Source organism: Bufo gargarizans, chromosome 8, assembly GCF_014858855.1.
Source record: "Bufo gargarizans isolate SCDJY-AF-19 chromosome 8, ASM1485885v1, whole genome shotgun sequence".
Classification (NCBI taxonomy): Eukaryota; Metazoa; Chordata; class Amphibia; order Anura; family Bufonidae; genus Bufo; species Bufo gargarizans.
The window spans coordinates 170,401,100-170,418,843 of NC_058087.1; the positions used below are offsets into that span (position 1 = coordinate 170,401,100).

General features: G+C 45.5%; 1 protein-coding gene across 2 annotated transcripts in view; it reads left to right on the top strand.

Moving 5' to 3' along the window:
* The first annotated feature begins 883 nt into the window (after positions 1 to 883).
* LOC122944558 (mitotic spindle assembly checkpoint protein MAD1-like) overlaps positions 884 to 17,744 on the top strand; it is a 381,207-nt gene continuing 364,346 nt past the window's right edge. Inside the window, exons 1-2 of one of the 2 annotated variants that reach the window (XM_044302963.1) lie at positions 884 to 936; positions 3,944 to 4,084. In XM_044302963.1, the coding sequence (XP_044158898.1) occupies positions 3,956 to 4,084 (129 nt within the window). In that variant the 5' untranslated portion in view covers positions 884 to 936; positions 3,944 to 3,955. Of the gene's footprint in view, positions 937 to 1,385; positions 1,422 to 3,943; positions 4,085 to 17,744 lie in introns of those variants that run through there. The other variant, XM_044302962.1, reaches the window with a different exon arrangement.

Here is a 17,744-nt window from a genome sequence, read left to right on the forward strand (position 1 = left end):
CAGGTCCCCTAAGAAGACCAAGGAGCAGTGAGTGTAGGAAGGGTGTGCGGTCTGAGGTACGTTTTTCTATTTATTTTGTCTGATGGAGCTTAGGGTTCTGATGAAAAATAATTTTTCTTTTTTTTCCTCATCTATACCCTTTGTGCGTCTTGCGGTCTGGTGCGTCTTGCGGTCTGGTGCGTCTTGCGGTCTGTAAAAATGCGGTAAACACTCGAACATTGCGTCACTGAAAATGACAGATCACTCCACAACACCTTCATAGACATTAACATAATAAACTTGGCAATGCAAACCAAAAAAATAAAAAAGATTAAGTTTTAAAACACATGAAAAACTATATGAATGTGGTATCGTTGTGGAAAATGAAGTTAACTGGTCAGTTTTATCACATAGGGAACCACATATAAATGAAGCCCGTAAAACTGTGGCAGAATTGCACCGCCCACCCCTGCTACATCCCATTTGGAATTTTTTTTCCAGCTTTCCACTACATCAGATGCAATATTAAACAGTGCCATTAGAGCATTTTTCCTGCAAAAAAAACAAACAAAAAAAAACTGTGGGTCCGGCCATTCTGGAAGTCTGCAGAAATGGCCCCCAGGAGTAGACAACCCCTTTAAAACCTAATAACCTGTGGTGTGCCATGGATTCCTTTCCACCATCCTTTCCTATTGTTTGAGCTCGATCAGAACTTTCTATGTAAATGTTCTGATTTGTTTTTAGAAGCAGCAAGACTTTTTTTTTTTTTCACCATTTCAAGACACGACAGTATGTCTTGTATTATTAACCAGGAAAATAGTCTCTCTCCTGCAGATTACATCTGCTTCACCATCCCCCTTGGCTGTGAAAAAAAACCTAACTCCTGATGGACGATGGAGTGAAATCCACCAGGGACCCGGAGCTGCAGCCGGGAGTGTAACACGGTGCCTCCGAAGTGTAAACAAGTTTGATAATGTCACTTATCTGACAGCTTTCTCCGAGCTTAGATCACCCGAGTCATCGCTAACCACAGACAGGCCGGAGCAATCCTTTTGGCAGCCTCTCCTACTTGGCAGCACACGGAAAATTCCTTCAACCTTGTTGATGCAGCAAATCCCGTGCAGTGATTTTATTTTTATTTTTTTCTTCTTCTCCCTTTTTGTAGTAGAAAATATAAGCGTCCCATTCATCACGATGATAACTTATTCGGAATACAGCTGCAGGCCTCTCCCGTCCAGCGTTCTGCTAAGATGGTTGATAGGGTCTCGGTGTCACGGCGGCTGAAACTAGCAGCGCAGGTGCCCGTTTTTCAAAGCTTACGTGGCGGAAATCTCATTTGGCAGAGGCCATGATGCAGTGCAGATTAAAGGAATGCAGGCGACGTTTGGGGGAATTCCAGATCCGCAGCTTCAGCGAGTGACAGATTGTAAAGCTAAGTAACGGTAAAATGTTAGTAGGGCTCATTTGTTAAATAGGCCCAATCTAGAGCTAATCTATTGCCAGCGTGATATGCGGGAGTTGTAAAACAGGCTGCGTCTGGCCGGCGGCCAGCAAGTATCTCGTAATGTAGGACAAGGGCCGCAGGAATAATAGCTCCTGCGCCTGCTTTACTCCAGGCTCTGTCCAAGCAGCAACTGTTCTCGTGCAGCACTTTGTGTCTAGACGAAATTTAAGCGACATTCTGAATGGCCCCTGGTAAATCAGTGCGTAATGTCTGTCGACGCAGATTTAAAGAATTCTGAGATTAGTTCCATATTGACCGGTAAAATGAGAGAGCCCAGGTATATACAAGTATCTAAGCTTTCCTAGGCTGCTTTCACACTTGCGTTGTTGTTTTCCGGTACTAAAATCCGGCTAACGATCTCAATACTGGAAAAAAATAAATAAAAATAAAGTTGGTTTAGTCCTCATGCTTTCTGAATGGAAAGAGATCCGTTCAGGATGCATCAGGATCTCTTCCGTTCCGGCAGCATTCTGTTTTGTGACCGGACACAAAACCTCTGCAAGCTGGGGTTTTGTTTCCAGTCACAAACGGGGGAAAAATAATAAAACTGATCCGGCACTGAAAAGAATGTAAGGGTACTTTCACACTAGCGGCAGGACGGATCCGACAGGCTGTTCACCCTGTCGGATCCGCCTTGCCGCTGTTTCGTTGTGCCGCCGGACTGCCGCTCCGTCCCCATTGACTATAAGTACACGCAGTACTTTTAGTCCGGCGGCCTCTCGCTGTGCACTACCGTGCTGTGCCGGAGCTCCGCCCCCGTCCCCATTATAGTCAATAGGGACGGTGCGGCAGTCTGGCGGCACGGCGAAATAGCAGCAGGACGGATCCGACAGGGTGAACAGCTTGTCGGATCCGTCCTGCCGCTAGTGTGAAAGTAGCCTAAATCAATGGTGGCGGATCCGTTTCTTTAGGAGCCCAAAAAGCCGGATTCCTCATCCATTGTCTTTCAATTTATTTAGTGGTGGATCAGTTTTTTGTTTTGTTTTTTCATTTTGACTTCACACAACCGCATCCTGATGTGCAAAATCAAAACAGATCCATTTAATTCCGGTAGAGAGATCTCAATATTGGGATTAACCACGCAAGTGAGAAAGTAGCCTTACATCTGTGGGAAAGTCAGTTTTTTGCTTTGTAAATGTCCAACCCAACATTTGTTGGTGCCACCCATGGCACCTGACACTAAGGAACATGTGCTGCTCCCCTCTAGCTATGCCTTTGCGCTACTAGTCCCCTACTATGGAGGCCCCATGGCCATTGAATTTTTAAATACTACCCCATTAATCATTTTCGGACCCAAAGACCAGAAATACTGTAGTATCTTTAGCATAAAATCCAACCTGTTCATCATTCTTTGGTTTTTAGTGTTCTCCGTGGTGCTTCTGGGGTGGTCTTTAGACAGAATCAGTCCCCTGCTTCCTCTGGCAGCTGACTATTTAGTCCCTTCTTACTTGCCCTGCAGATGGTGTTTTTATAGGTATACTGCCATGTTACTACACAGGATCTTCTCCTTCTATAAGAAGCAGGACAGAAAGCTATTTGTATTGCCTAACATGCTGTGGGGAGAGTGAATGACCATGTGCGACCACCGTTGCTCAGCTCGTTAGGTGGACATGCACTTTTCTATGCACTTTGAACATTAGGCGGCAACATACTTTATCACTAAATGTCTTAACTCATTGGATTGTCATTTTTAACAGCCTGTAGATGGCAAATATTGCTCTGCTGCTTCTTTGCCCCTTTCTGGCTGATGGAGGGCTGACACTATGGATTGGTGAACATTGAGCTGCATTAAATGAAGATACTGGTCTCCTTTGTGGAATGGTTCAGCCATTGACCACAGATCCTGAATATTACCTACATCTGTATTGATATATGGAGCCACATTTTCCTGCTTTCTTTCCCGCTTTGTGTTTGTGTCAGTGTTAACTGTATTTTTTTGCATTTTGTTCATAAACCCGGAGAGCTGTAAAATAGCATCTACTGGTATTGTGCACTGTTCTGTTGGAAATAGGGCAGATGAAAATGGAAATATTTTAAATGTAATATATTTTTATATGATTGCCCTATTCTTACTTCACTTGTATTGTTGTGGCAGTTCTTTGTTCCTCATTAAAGGGGATCTCCAGAACTACAGAATGATGGCCGCTTTCTTACACAAACAGCACCACACCTGTCCGCACGGTTCAGTCCCATTCACTTCAATGGAGCTGAGCTGCAATAAAACACACAACCTGCGGACAGGTGTAAGAAAGCGGCCATCATTCTGTAGTTCTGGAGATCCCTTTTTAACTAGGAAAATCAGGATGAACAAGGCTCGCCAATATAGTAATGCAGTGTGGATTTTTTTTTTAACCCATTGTTTGCATCTATGGCTGACGTGGTGGTTTAAGGTGTTATTTCCACTTTTGACTGTATATCTGATCGTTTCTCTCTTTTTTTTCTTAACTGTCCTCCATACAGGAGCGCGATGGAATGAGGGCAATCCTGGATTCATACGACAGTGAGCTGACCCCATCGGAGCACACTCCTCAGCTCAGTCGCCGCCTTCGCGAGTCTGAAGAGAATCTGCAGAGAGTCCATGCACACAATGCTGAGATGGAGGTAACTGCTGCTGGATAGGAGTGGTGCAGGGACAGCCATGATCCTGCCTGATCATTTCAGTGAGGTTTGCCCCCCCATTAGACCACCGTCTGCCAACCTTGTCACTATCTGCTGCAGACAGGAGGCTTGCAAGGCCTACAGCAGGAATTTGTAAATGTGCAAGTTTCTTTCTCATATCTTCAAATACAACAGCCTCATATGTCTATAAGCTTTTGTACTCTTGACAAGCAATGAATCTGGCATGCTGGGTGTGACTAATACTGTACCCCGACTGACGTCGGACGTCAACTACGCCGAGCTCACGAGATATGGTATTGTCACTGGTTACCAAACCGTGACGTTACATCCTCCTGGAGGAGCGGATAAGGTCAGTCTTGGTACAGTTTTCACAGACTCCTCCTGTCCACACAGGTCACAGAGAGGCAACAAGCTTAGAGCCTTTTCGCTGTCCCAGTGAAACAGCGCTTTCTCAGCCCGGAAAGAATGCCACCAGTTCCTTGTTTGATATAAGCCCAGTCCACTAATGGGATTATATAGAGTAAGAAACCAACCCGCAGTAGCGTATTACTAAGCCAAAACACGGACGTGGGGATTCATGATAGAGATACCAGACAGCACAAGATTAAATTATATATTTACCGTATTTTTCGCCCTATAAGACACACCGGCCCATAAAACGCACCTAAGTTTTTGAGGAGGAAAATAAGAAAAAATATATTTTTAACCAAAAGGTGTGCTTTTGGTGGGTTTGAACTAATGGCGATCTGTGCATGACACTATTATGGGGCATCTGTGGATGATGCACTGTTATGGGGTGGCGGATCTGTGGATGGCACTGTTATGTGGGGGACTTGTGGATGGCACTGTTATGGGGGGGAGCTGTGGGTGGCATTATGATGGTGGGGGGGGGTCTGTGGATGACACTGTTATGGGGGGAGCTGTGGGTGGCATTATGATGGGGGGTGGTCTGTGGATGGCATTATGATGGTGGGGGGGGAATCTGTGGGTGGCATTATGATGGTGGGGGGGATCTGTGGGTGGCATTATGATGGGGGGATCTGTGGATGACACTGCTATGTGTCATCCACAGATTCCCCCCCCCCCCATCATAATGGGCCCCCCCCCCATCATTATCCCATCCACAGATACCTAAGGAGGGGCTGTAGTAGGCGGGAGAGCGGCGGGGCAGTGCAGGCACTGTACTCTGGCCCCGCCGCTCAGTATGTACTGTATTATATGTAGTGTTACTCATCATATCTAAACTGAGTAATGATGCGCTCCCCCTGTATACCGTACTTACCGGTACACATGTCATGCTCCTGTAGTAAGCACTAGCAGGCAGGCCGGGCTGCAGGAGGCCGTAACTCACTGAGGTCACGTGCTTTCTCCACCTGCTTTATTCATGAAGTAGGCGGTGCAGGCACATGACCTCCGTGATTTACGGCTGCCTGCTAGCTGCTAGTGCTTACTACAGGAGCGTGACATGTGTACCATTAAGTGCGGTACACGTGGGGAGCAGGGGGAGCACAGTTTAGATATGATGATTAACACTACGTATAATACAGTACATATTGAGCGGCGGGGCCAGAGTACAGTGCCTGCATGGCCCCGCCGCTCTCCCCGCCTACTACAGACTCTCCTCCCTCCTCACTAATACATCGCTGTCTGCAATGTAAATTGCCAGCATTCGCCCCATAAGACGCAGGGGCACTTCCCCCCACTTTTGGGGAAAAAAAGTGCGTCTTATGGGGCGAAAAATACGGTAATCGCCTTAAGGGCTCACTAGACAATACACTATACACACAAGGATATATACAGTGGTCTGAGGTTACAAATACAGGTGATATGGTACAAACGGGATTAAACAGAGCAAAAGTCAGTGTACCAGATGGATGAGTCCTTTTGGGTTGTGACTGAGTCCTTTGCTGTAGTCACATGGAGGGCAGTGATGTCAGCAGGTTGCAGGTCCCTCTAAACACATGGCACGATGTGACCCTCCTTCAGAGAAAAGACAAGCCCGCCTGCTGGCACAAGCCTTTTAACCTGTAGCCGTCCCCATCCCCTCCCGGCCTCTGGGAGGGGTCCACCCCCTCTCTGCTGGGCTTGCAGCACATGAGCCACAAAACCGATTAGGGCTCATGGCTCCAGAGCAGAATGTCGCAGGGAGGTGGTTCTTGGACCAATGGATCCGCCTGGCTTCCGGCTACCAGTAGAGTCCAAACATGGTACCGTTATTTGGTTTCTGTGGGGAGATATGTATATCTCCCCTCCCTGGCATCCCACCACCAAGCTATGACAACGGGCCTATTCATCGTGGCCACAGGGACACAAATATGTATTTGGTTTGTGTCTGGGATGGACGGGTGATTCATAATTCCTTATGAACCGCCGATTCCATGCTGTCTGCTAAATTTGAGTGAACTGGGGACTGGCCTAGACCCCCTACAGAGAGGTTTTTCTGTTCCATTACCCCCAACATGGCTGCTGGCCTTGTAATACAAATACACAAATACATATTGTTTATATATGTAAATCACACCAGAACATGTTACACCACAACACATAACCATAAAACATATATTATCACAGCAAACATTATAATAACTAGGAATAAGGCGGTCCTTATTCCTGACACTGGGCATTACAGAAACCATAGGGCCCTATAGCTTAACTCTAAATGGGCCCCGCCGCCCACTCAGAGATACATCAAATGCATAACGTTTTTTGGGTTCTCTGCTCATTTATTTCATCAGGGTCTGGGCTCAGTTTTTCTGACTTGTTGACATGTTCACATTTTGTTACTGTGTGTTGCGGCCTTGTGCTAAAATATAAAAATAAAAAAAATAATGCCCCCCCCCCCCCCCCCATCAGTCTGCACCAAATTCCACATAATGAGAAAGTGAAAACCAAATTCAACTTTTTGTAAATGTATTAAAAAAGGAAAAACTTAAATTTTGCATGGACATAAGTATTTAGACCCTTTGTTATGACACTTCAAATTTAGCTTTGGGGGCCTCCCATTTTACTTGATCATCTTGGAGATGTTTCTACACCTTGATTGGAGTCCACGTCTGGTAAATTTAGTGAATAGGGCGTGATTAGGAAAGACATGGCCCTGTCTATATAAGGTCTCACAGCTGACGATGCATATGAGAGCAAAAACCAAGCCATGAGGAGATGAGAACTGCCTGTAGAGCTCGGGGACAGGATTATGTGGATGCTCAGGTCTGGGGAAAGGGACACGAACGTTTCTGCTGCACCGAAAGTACCCAAGAGCACCGTGGCCTCCATAATTCATAAATATAAGAAGTTTGAAACAATCTGGACTCTTAACTAGAGATGGCCGCCCCACTAGGCCAAGTAATCATGAGAGAAGAGCCGGAAGATGACCAAGAACCCAAAGATTCTCCTGACTGAGCTTCAAAGATCCTGTGTGCAGATGGGAGAAACTTCTGGAGGAATGCAGCATTTCACCAATCTGTGCTTTAATGCAGAGTGACCAGAAATAAGCATCTCCTCAGTAAAAGACACCTGAAAGTTAGCAAAAAAGCACCAAAAGGGCTCTCAGACTATGAGAAACAAGATTGAACTTTTTGGCCTCAATTGTATTTATCGTATCTGGAGAAAACCAGGCACTGGGAAGTCCCATCCCTACAGTGAAGCGTGGTGGTGTCTGCATCATGCTGTGGGGTGTTTTTCAGCATCTGGTACAGGGAGACTGGTCAGGGTTGAGGGAAGTCTTAATGTAGCAAAGTAGAGAAATATTCTTAATGAAAACATGATCCAGAGCTCTGGACCTCAGACTAGTTCGAAGGTTCACCTTCCTGTAAGACAGTGATCCTAAGCACACAGCCAAGACAACACAGGAGAGATTTAGGGACAACTCTGTAAATGTCCTTGAGTGGCCCAACCGGAGCCCTGACTTGAACCCAGTTGGACGCTCCCCCAACCGGAGCCCTGACTTGAACCCAGTTGGACGCTCCCCATCCAACCTGACAGGGTATGAGAGGATCTGCAGAGAACAATGGCAGAAAATCCCCAAATCCAGGTGTGCAAACCTCGAGAAGACTGGAGGCTGTAATCACTGCCAAAGGGGCTTCAACGAAGTCCTTAGTAATGGGTCTGAAAACTTATGTAATTTCAAGATTTTAGTTTTTCCTTTTCAATAAATTAGCAAAGATTTCTAACATTCTGTCCTCACTTAATTGTTATAGGGTACTGAGTGTAGAATGATAGGGGAAAACTTGATTTTTAAAATAAATTATTTTAGCACAAGACCGCAGCATAACAAAATAGTGAAAAAAAGTGAAAGGGTCTGAAAATTTTCTGAATGCACTGTGATTTATTGCAGCAGGCAGTCACCACTAGGGGGAGCTATCTGTATATGGATCGTCTATACAGCTAATATGGAATATGACCAGTATATATCTATGTTTTGGGAGCTCCACCTACTGGTGACTGCAGGTACTTGCTTTGTCTATGCTAAGACTACTTTCAATTGGCGGCTTTTATTTGCTGCCAGCACAGTGCTGATCCAGTTTAGAAAATAAATAAATGAGTCACTTGAGGCAGACTAGTCTCTAGGTGTCCTAAATAAGTGATGTGAGGTTGGTAGGCACAGCATTCCTATTAGGTGTCTTTCACACTGGCATGTGCGGCCCGCAATACACGGGCGTCGTTCCGTGAATCCGGAGATGGATCCGCAAATCCGGAGATGTGGAATGGTGCGGAACGGAACCCTACAAAAGCACTGCGGAGTGCTTCCATGGGGTTTCGTCCCGTACTTCCGTTCCGCAAAAAGATAGAACATGTCCTATCTTTTTGTGCAACGGCCGGATCGCGAACCCATTCAAGTGAATGGGTCCGATCCGCTGCGGCTGCCCCACGGACTGTGCTCTTGCATTGCGGCCCGCAGCACGACGATGGGCCGCACACGCCAGTGTGAAAGAGGCCTTAACCAGTTTTATTACTCCATATCTCAAGGCACGGAGCCAAGAAGGCTGAGAAGAGATTGTATTTTATCTCTCTTGCCTCTATATAAAAGAATATATACAGGCCCCGTCCCTCAGTCCCAAACTCTTCCCAGCCTCCCCTGCTATACCGTAGTACACACATAGTGACCGCTGTGCAGCTGCACAGCTGTTTATATGGCGGCTAGTATCTTCTGCGCAGACGGCAACGTCCCTATCAAAAGCAACAACATTAACAGACATCTTATTACAGCACATTTGGCTCTATTAATGAAGGGAGATTTCGCGGGGAAGACCCGCTGACACATGCCATCTTTTCCAGAGTTTTCTAGAGATTGTGCGGCGGAGGTCACCATATGTATTCTAATCCGTTCATTACGAGGCTGACAATTTTGGCACGTCAGTGCCCTTATGTTCACGCATTGTTTGCCAGTTAGACCGAGGGCTAAAATGGAAACCTGTTAACTCCTTGACCAATAATTATCACCTAACTTTTTTTAAGCAGTCAATTCTGCTGCGCAGCCACATTCTTCTTCTTTGCACAGGTAATTGTTGAGATGCGGCCATGACTTACATCATGGGCAAGGGTGTCCGTGTCATGGAGACCATATGTGCAGCTGCTAGAGGGCTCGAGGAGAGAGCAGACATCAGACCTCCAACCGTTGTATGATCTGGTGATGGTAGCTGACAAGGAACATTCCATGGCCATGCCACTTCTCGTCTTTACTTCACCACGGCAAGGAATCTGCTCGCTGCTTTAGTGCTCTATCGGAGTATGTTGGCCAAGACAGAGTAGCTTTTTGCTTCCCCCTCCTCCATGTCATGCCTCGCCAGTCTTCCCTCTAATGCTTCCCGTTTCTACCAGTGGATGGATAAGAGGAGGAGAAGAGTTGCAAAAAGGAGTATTAGGGTCTCCTGTGTCCACATCAATGGGTGTAGTAGTCTGTCATTCAGATTTTTGCTGTGGGGTCCCTCCTCCTCTCTGGCCCCATGTATCATAGGTGGTCTTCAGTCAAGACGCACGAACATTGGCAATGGAGCCAAGACCTCTTGTTGTGGAATGTTTTTCTTGATTTCCCAATGCTGTATCTTTCTTTTTAATTTGTTCGAGCTCTTGTTTTTTCCTTCTGGCATAAGGTCCTATCGATCACCACTGCCTCTATGGGACTTTTAGTCCTGTCCCTTCCATGCCAGATAGCTGCTGCCAGTCCTCAGTGCTGGGTTCATCGTGCTGTCTTCCATGTCAAGAAGTCTGCCAAGGAGAAATAGTAGAAGGTTTGACCCTGGCTCCCTTGTGGAAAAAATAAGGCGACAAGACACTTGTCAGTACCCGTCACATCAGCTGGACCCTGCTGTCTAACGTCTGACGCCCCCAGGAGGAGGATCTGAAGTTCTCCAGACTTCCTCCTGCTTTTTAATCAGATGCTAAAGCTTTCTATACACATTAATGTCGGCCAAATCTAACGCCAATGGGTGTGTCGGGGCAACTAAGCATCGGGCTGTTAGACCTGAGTATGTTCCTTCTTGTTTTGAGGGGCATTAAGTAGCTTACGCTGACCAGTACATGTCCCCTGACCTCCTCGTGCTCATGCATACTTGCCCGAGCTGTGTATGCATGTGTTCTGAGTGGACAGAGGAAGCTGCAGCTCAGGTCTCCTGAGAAGAAAAGGATGGGGCTTATTGAAATACAACAGCCCGATCGTTATATAATTGTTATAAATAAGACATTAGATGCTAAACCAGTCCTGCTAACATTATGAGATCTGACCAACATTGTCTCATGTTTGACAACTTTTTTTCTTCCTTCTGCCCGTTGAGAACACTTTTAGCCGAGCATACATGTGTATGGTTGGTTGACCGCTGCCTAATCTAAAGTCTGTCTGCTCATCTTTTGATTGAATGGTATTGATTCCGGCTATCAGCCATCTCCGATAAGGTTTCTTTTGACTATCTAACCTTTCAGTGGGGTTTCCGACACAAAGTCCAAAAAGACCCCCGACGCATGACAACTAGGGCAACTCACCTGTCCAGGTCTGTGTCTTTTTTTTTCTTTCCCCCCGCTAGATCTTATGATACATTTATTATCATATTCATAACATTAAATCCTCACCTTTAGGGTACAGGAGTTTGCAATGCAGTGCGTGAATCCGTGTTGGAAATCCAACCCAAAAAATAGACATCCTATGAAACTCAAACCAAATTATGTGCACGTTCTGTTGAGGAATATTTCGGCAGTCTGTGTAGAGTTTTTTTTATTTTTTATTTTTTTATTTGCATACCTTTTGTTGCTATGGTATTTGCTGCTGGTTTTTACCTTGTATTTTTGCACTGGAACATTTGCAGTTTATCCACCCTATGTGGTTGTATCCTCTAACAGTTTTGCAGCCAGGTGTCGTACCAGGACTGTCCACAAGGTGGCAGCAAATATTGCGGTTTCTGCAACATGTGGTTTTATATTTTAACCGCTTCAGTGGCAAACACTTCATATGAAGCCTATAAATTAAAGGGATCTGTCCTGTTTCCAGCACCTCTTCAGGGTGTGCATTAGACATTCACCTATGAAAGGTTGTAGTAAATAGCATCATGGCTACTTATATCCGTATGTTGTATTTCCATCTCTTATTTTGAGATGCCTTTTTCACCTTCTCTGGTAGTTTCCATTGATTAAAATCAACATTGCACCTCATCGTGTTAAAAGGGCTGTCTGAGATCTTAATATTTATGGCCTCTCCTCGGTATCTGATCGCTTGGGGTCCCACTCCTGACACCTCCGCCGATCACCACATTCATTCGGTGAGTGCTGTGGTCTCTTCTTAGGCCGGTTATGTCACATTCATCAGTCACGTGGCCTAGGCGCACCTCGGTCCTATTCAAGTGTATGGGCCTGGACTGCAATACCATGCACAGCCACTATCCATAGAACAGCGCTGTGCTTGGTAAGCTGCGAGGAGGCCACGGCTTTTACCGGGGCGACATTGCCTCCTCAAACATCTGATGGGTGGCCGTCACTGCCGACCCCCACCCATTTGATATTGATGAAACCCCCTTTAAGGGAAGTTCTTATTGATCACCACATAAGACGATATTTAGTGCATGACTCAGACTTGATTCAAAGGGCCCTTACACCCCGGAGAGTCACAAAGACCTTCTGCTATGACCTGTCTTGTCTAGTACTGATATTTCAGCACTACTTATTAAAGGGATCCCATCACATTAAACCTGGGGCCCCCACAGAATGAACATGGTGGTCAGTTGAGCAGGGGCAACATCTTCAATATTGATGGCATGTTTTCCCCAGTCCGTCAGTCACGTCATAATAATGCTGGACAGAGGGGGCACACTAACCATAAAGAGGAATGTAAAAACGGTTTATACACTATAATGGACAAAAACCACAAAGAAAACCGCCATAGAAATGCCCTTCCAAAATTCACGTCATAGTCATCGGTTAATTGGCTTTCCGTGAGGTTAACCCCAGTGTGTCTATATCGGATAGGAAAGTTGTAGATGACAATCGCAGGTGATCCATCAGCCATGGGCTGTAGATAATTTCCGGGAGGCCTCTGTTCCTCTCTTATTTTAATTGGGTATTTACAGATCACTCTGCGCTCTTCTAATTGCAACCAAGCTCCTGAATGATTGCGCGTAACGGGCAGGAATAAATCTCCGCAGCCTCTCCGGGGCTGGCGCTAGGCAGACTGTCAGATGGTGTCACCAGTGCCATATTTCCTTTTATATTTTACCGATGGGTCTGGACTAACCGCCTGGGACAACCTGCGGCATCTCTGTCCAGTCGCCGGCTCTCCTAGTGAACATCCATGTGAGTTATAAGGATTGAAAAGACAACGGAGAGGTGGACGCCTTGTGCTTATACGTCCTTAGGTACAAAGATTTGGGCTATGGATAATAGGAGGAGGCTCACCTTGTGGAGCAAGGCATCTGGGCCGCACGTCCTGGACACCGGCTGGTCATTAAAACAAGATTCTGGGAGGCACAAATGTCATCTCTTTTGGCGCTGTCGCATTCAAAAAGGAATAAAACTCTTTGTGGGCTTTATTAAGAAGAGGGGTTGCTTTGTTGAAATGGGGCATTGCCGTTACACCTAGAGGCTCTGCTCTCTCTGCAACTGTCACGCCCTCTGCACTTGATTGACAGGACCAGGCAGTGAAGATGTCCTCATACATGACCCTGACCATCAGTGCAGAGGGCGTGGCAGTTGCAGAGAGAGCAGAGCCTCTAGGTGTAATGGTAACGCCCCTGTTGCTCCTCGAGGCTCATTTGCAGATATTAAAACATAATTTTTCTCAGCAATGCGGGCACATATGAACATGGGGCCTACACGGATGCCTTCAGCTGCCAAGTGCACATGGAACAGGTCAGCCAGTTTCTTTGGTACAGATGCCATTTAAGGAGCAGAGTTGCGTCATGTACATACTGTCTCTTACAGTAACGCGTTTTGAGGCTTTTATTAAATCAACGAGACTGAATAAGGGGAATCGACCCCAGAACACGTTATTGTAAGAGACCATTTCAACGAAGCAACTCCTCTTCTTAGTAAAGCACGCTGAGAATTTCCTTCTGTTTGGATGTGACGGCGCCAATATAGATGTCATCTGTTCCTTCCATCGTTGTCATTTGTCTCACGCTAATTGGATATTCGTCAGAGGAGCAGAGAAGTAAAAGCTTCGTGCTGTCGCTGCGACAAAGTTGTAATTCTGTCATAGTCTCTCTCCCTAACAAATTGGATGCTGCTCTTTTGCCTCAGGTCCAGTCCCTTTAATAAAGTCCAGATGCTTCCAGTGTGAAATCTGCTCACGTCAGCACTTTGTCCACTCCGGTTCCTTCCCTTTATTGTCTATGTAATTCCACAGTATACAGGATCCTCCACGCCCGGCGGCGAAGACGAGACGTGGAGAGTTGACTTCAGCAGAAGAGTTTAGCAGAATCTGAGATTCCGTCCTATAACTGGGTGACTGATTTTTTTTTTTAGGGCAGGGTCCATACTTTGCTCCCTTTTTCATGACAGCGTGCTTCTATAGGAAACCCTGTTACCTTCCCTTCTGTTTTGTTTGTATTTGCTTTCTACAAGAACGTTGTTTGCTGAGAGTCCCTCGAATGCTACCTCTCCACCCTTAAACTGAAGAATTCCTGCATCCTCAACCATTTGGCGTCGGCTCTAGTCATTCGTAGCGTTTCGTGCGACCTGTATGCATGGCACGTTTGCCCGCACCATGTCACTAGCACAGCCTTGAACCTGCAGCTTCCTCTTTGTATCTATTTTTTTTAACTGCAACCAGCAATAATGGATTTTAGCTTTTCATTAGCTTTACTGGGTGTGTGGGGGGACGACACATCCCAACTGCAGCATTATTGCCTCGAGGCCTGGCTGTTCTGGGGTTAATAGAAAGCAGCACTTGTCTTGCGCTGCCGTCTCTGACTGTATTGCATTTGGTCCGTTTTTCTGCAAAGCAGCTGATTGGCACAAAACAAAATTGGAATTTCACCTGTATTGATCAGTCGATATGTGATCCTGTTACCATATGGCTGCTTCGGAAAAGACTGCGGCTTTACTCACCATCCTGCCCTTTGCTAATGCAGTAATGCCTCTTGACACGTGTGTGTGTGTGATTTATGGAGGATGCAGGACTCTGCAGTGATGGAGACGTTTGAAGTTGAATGATAGGGTTGAATCGTCGAATTGAATGTCCGTCCTGAGAACCATTTTGAGATGTGTGTGTAAATATATATATTTATAGTGGTCACATGCCCTGCATAGGCATTGAGTTATCGAATTATGTATATTCTGCCTGCACCTACCACTGCGTACTGTATGAACATTGACTTCAATAATGGAGCAGTATGCAGAAAGATCTCAAGCTCCCTCTAGTGGTGGCTGCAGGCAGCCAGACTCTTTGGCTATAACTCGGCTGCCATTATTTTAGGCAGTATCACTTTTCCTACTTTTTGGAAGCAGCCATGCATTTCTGTTCCAGGACTACCCCTTGAAAAATGTTATCAAAGAGTTAAAAGACTTAAAAGTGACATTGTGCTAAGAAGTAAACATTAAAACACAAAAAAAAATGAAATCGCATTCATTAGAGGTTGCATCTTTAAGAAAGGTGGCGTTCTTAGTACTAGTAGCAACATAGAGGAGTAAAGGCAGTGTCCTAGCCTGGGGTGAAGGCCCTAGTCATGCCAGGAGACAAGCCTACTTGTTAACAAGTTTTGGAGCGATAGATGATGAAATATTCCCAGCAGCTTAAGGGACGTTTTTAAAGGGGGCTTACAGAATTAGAAAAAAAACAACAAACATGGTTATTTTATTTTTGAAACAGCGCCTCACCTTGGTTGTGTTTGGTATTTGAGCTCTGCTCCATTGAAGCAACCATATTTTTCGAACCCCTTTTAGGGGCTGGGAACGTAGGGGCCTCTATCACGAGATCGGGTGAATTATGTTCTCTGAATTTAGCAACGGTTCAGCATGTGAGCTGCCACTGTCTTATGGGCTTGCCAAAGAGAAGCTGATATGGTGCCCAGTTATCTTTGGCAGTCCCATAGAGATGAATGGAATGGCAACGCACGTGTTCCGTTATGCCCTATGCAGTGGTTAGGGGATACATTTAAATCTTGGCACCAACCTTTTAAAGGTAATGTGTAAAAGAGTAAATGGTATCTTAAACATATTTTAACATAACATATAAGTATTTTGGGTGTTTTTGGTTTTTTTTCTCTGTATCATCTCATTAGTCATCCTATCATCATCGCAGACAGGATTACAATGACAGATATCCCCTATAGATCAGCAGGAATTGGGTGTCTGAAACAGGATGACCTAAATGATAAAGCCTTGAAGTAATAGAATTATAGTAATTTTCCTCAAATTTCTGAGACGTTCCTTCCACTGAAGTTATTTTTAATTGCTGCCATTGAAGGAGATGTGGTCTCCTGCATTTCTACAAGCTCATATCTGTTTCCTTGTTTTCCAGTCAGCTGATGTCTAATGTCGCTATATACTGGTTACTAATGAGATTAAATAAAATAGATTAGATCCGCGGATAAGTAAGGGTACTTTCTCACTAGCGGTTTTCTTTTCCGGTGTTGAGTTCCGTCACAGGAGCTCAATACCGGAAAAAAAGTTTTATCCTAATGCATTCTGAATGGAGAGCGATCCGTTCAGGATGCATCAGTTCAGTCCCTCTTACGGTTTTTGGTCAGAGAAAATACCACAGCATGCTGCAGTTTTCTCTCCGGCCAAAGATCCTGAACACTTGCCGAAATGCCGCATCCAGCATTAATTTCCATTGAAGTGTATTAGTGCCGGATCCGGCATTAAGTGTTCCGACAAATCAGATCTGGCTTTCTGGTCTGCTCATGCGCAGACCTTTAAAAATGCAAAAAGAAAAAAATGAATACCTGATCAGTTTTTCCGGATGACACCGGAGAGACGGATCTGGTATTTCAATGCATTTGTCAGACGGATCCGCATCCGGATCCGTCTGACAAATGCCACCCGTTTGTGTCTGGATTGCCGGATCCGGCAGGCAGTTCCGGGGACGGAACTGCCTGCCGGAATCCTCTGCTGCAAGTGTGAAAGTACCCTAATGTTGTTTGAACATTTACTTAAATGTCCAGAAACATGGTGCGAGTTGTTCAGTTAATGAGACCTGCCCATGTCACATAGCTTCTGGAAGAACTACCGAAAATTTCCAGTCAAGGCCACCTTCACATCTTCGGTTCGTCTCGACACAAACCGCAGCATGCAGCGGTTTGTGTCTTGCTGTTTCTCCGTTTGTCAGCCGCATGCGAACGGAATGTCTGCCGAACCCCATGATACTTTAATGGGACAGGTGGACATTCCCTTTGCATCCGGCTGCGCCACATTCGGTTCATTCTAGCAGGCTGTTCTCTGATCGAACAACGTAATGAAATACCCAGATGTGAACCTAGCCCAAGTTTTGAAAAGTCATCTGTATCACCCATCCTTCTGAGACAGAGGGTTAAAGGGAAACTCTGTTTTTCATCAACAGATGGCAACGTCTTACAGAGTTGTGTTCTTCATTCACACTTAAAGCTACGTTTTACCATTCTCTCCTCATAAGTCTTAAAGGTTCACTAGCTTTTCACAAAGTTGTGACCAGTGGTGGTCTAATCGCTGAGAAACCCACCGATCCCTAGAACGAGGGGAGAGAAGTGCTCTTATATCGCGTGCTGTCTCCTCTCTATAAAGGACAAAACAGAGGAGGGGTTGATAGACTCCTATTAGGCCGTCTCATGCAACAAGGAGAGAGAGCGTGAAATGCTTGTGCTTCTCTTGTACTAGGGATCAGTAGGGTTCTCAAGACTCCACCAATCTCAACTTTTGATCTGTTTCTATGACATATCAAAAGTTTTGTGAAAAGTTAGATGCTTTAAAGCATTAGTGTGTTGTTGTCTGAACCCACCGAGAATGGTGGTTTCTGACAACGGCCTAATTAGTGTTGGGAGCTCCCCCGACTCTAACTCGACAGATGATGTCTGAGCAGAAAATGGTCTTACAAAAGGAATATTTTCACCCAATACTTCTGTTCTCCACAAGGTGACTTGCTGCTAGAGGTGTCAGACAGCGTCTTTCTCCTCTTTGAATACACATTTGGCAGAGTTTATAGTTTGTGTATGGTGAAGTCAGCAAGCGGGAGATGGAACATGTATGG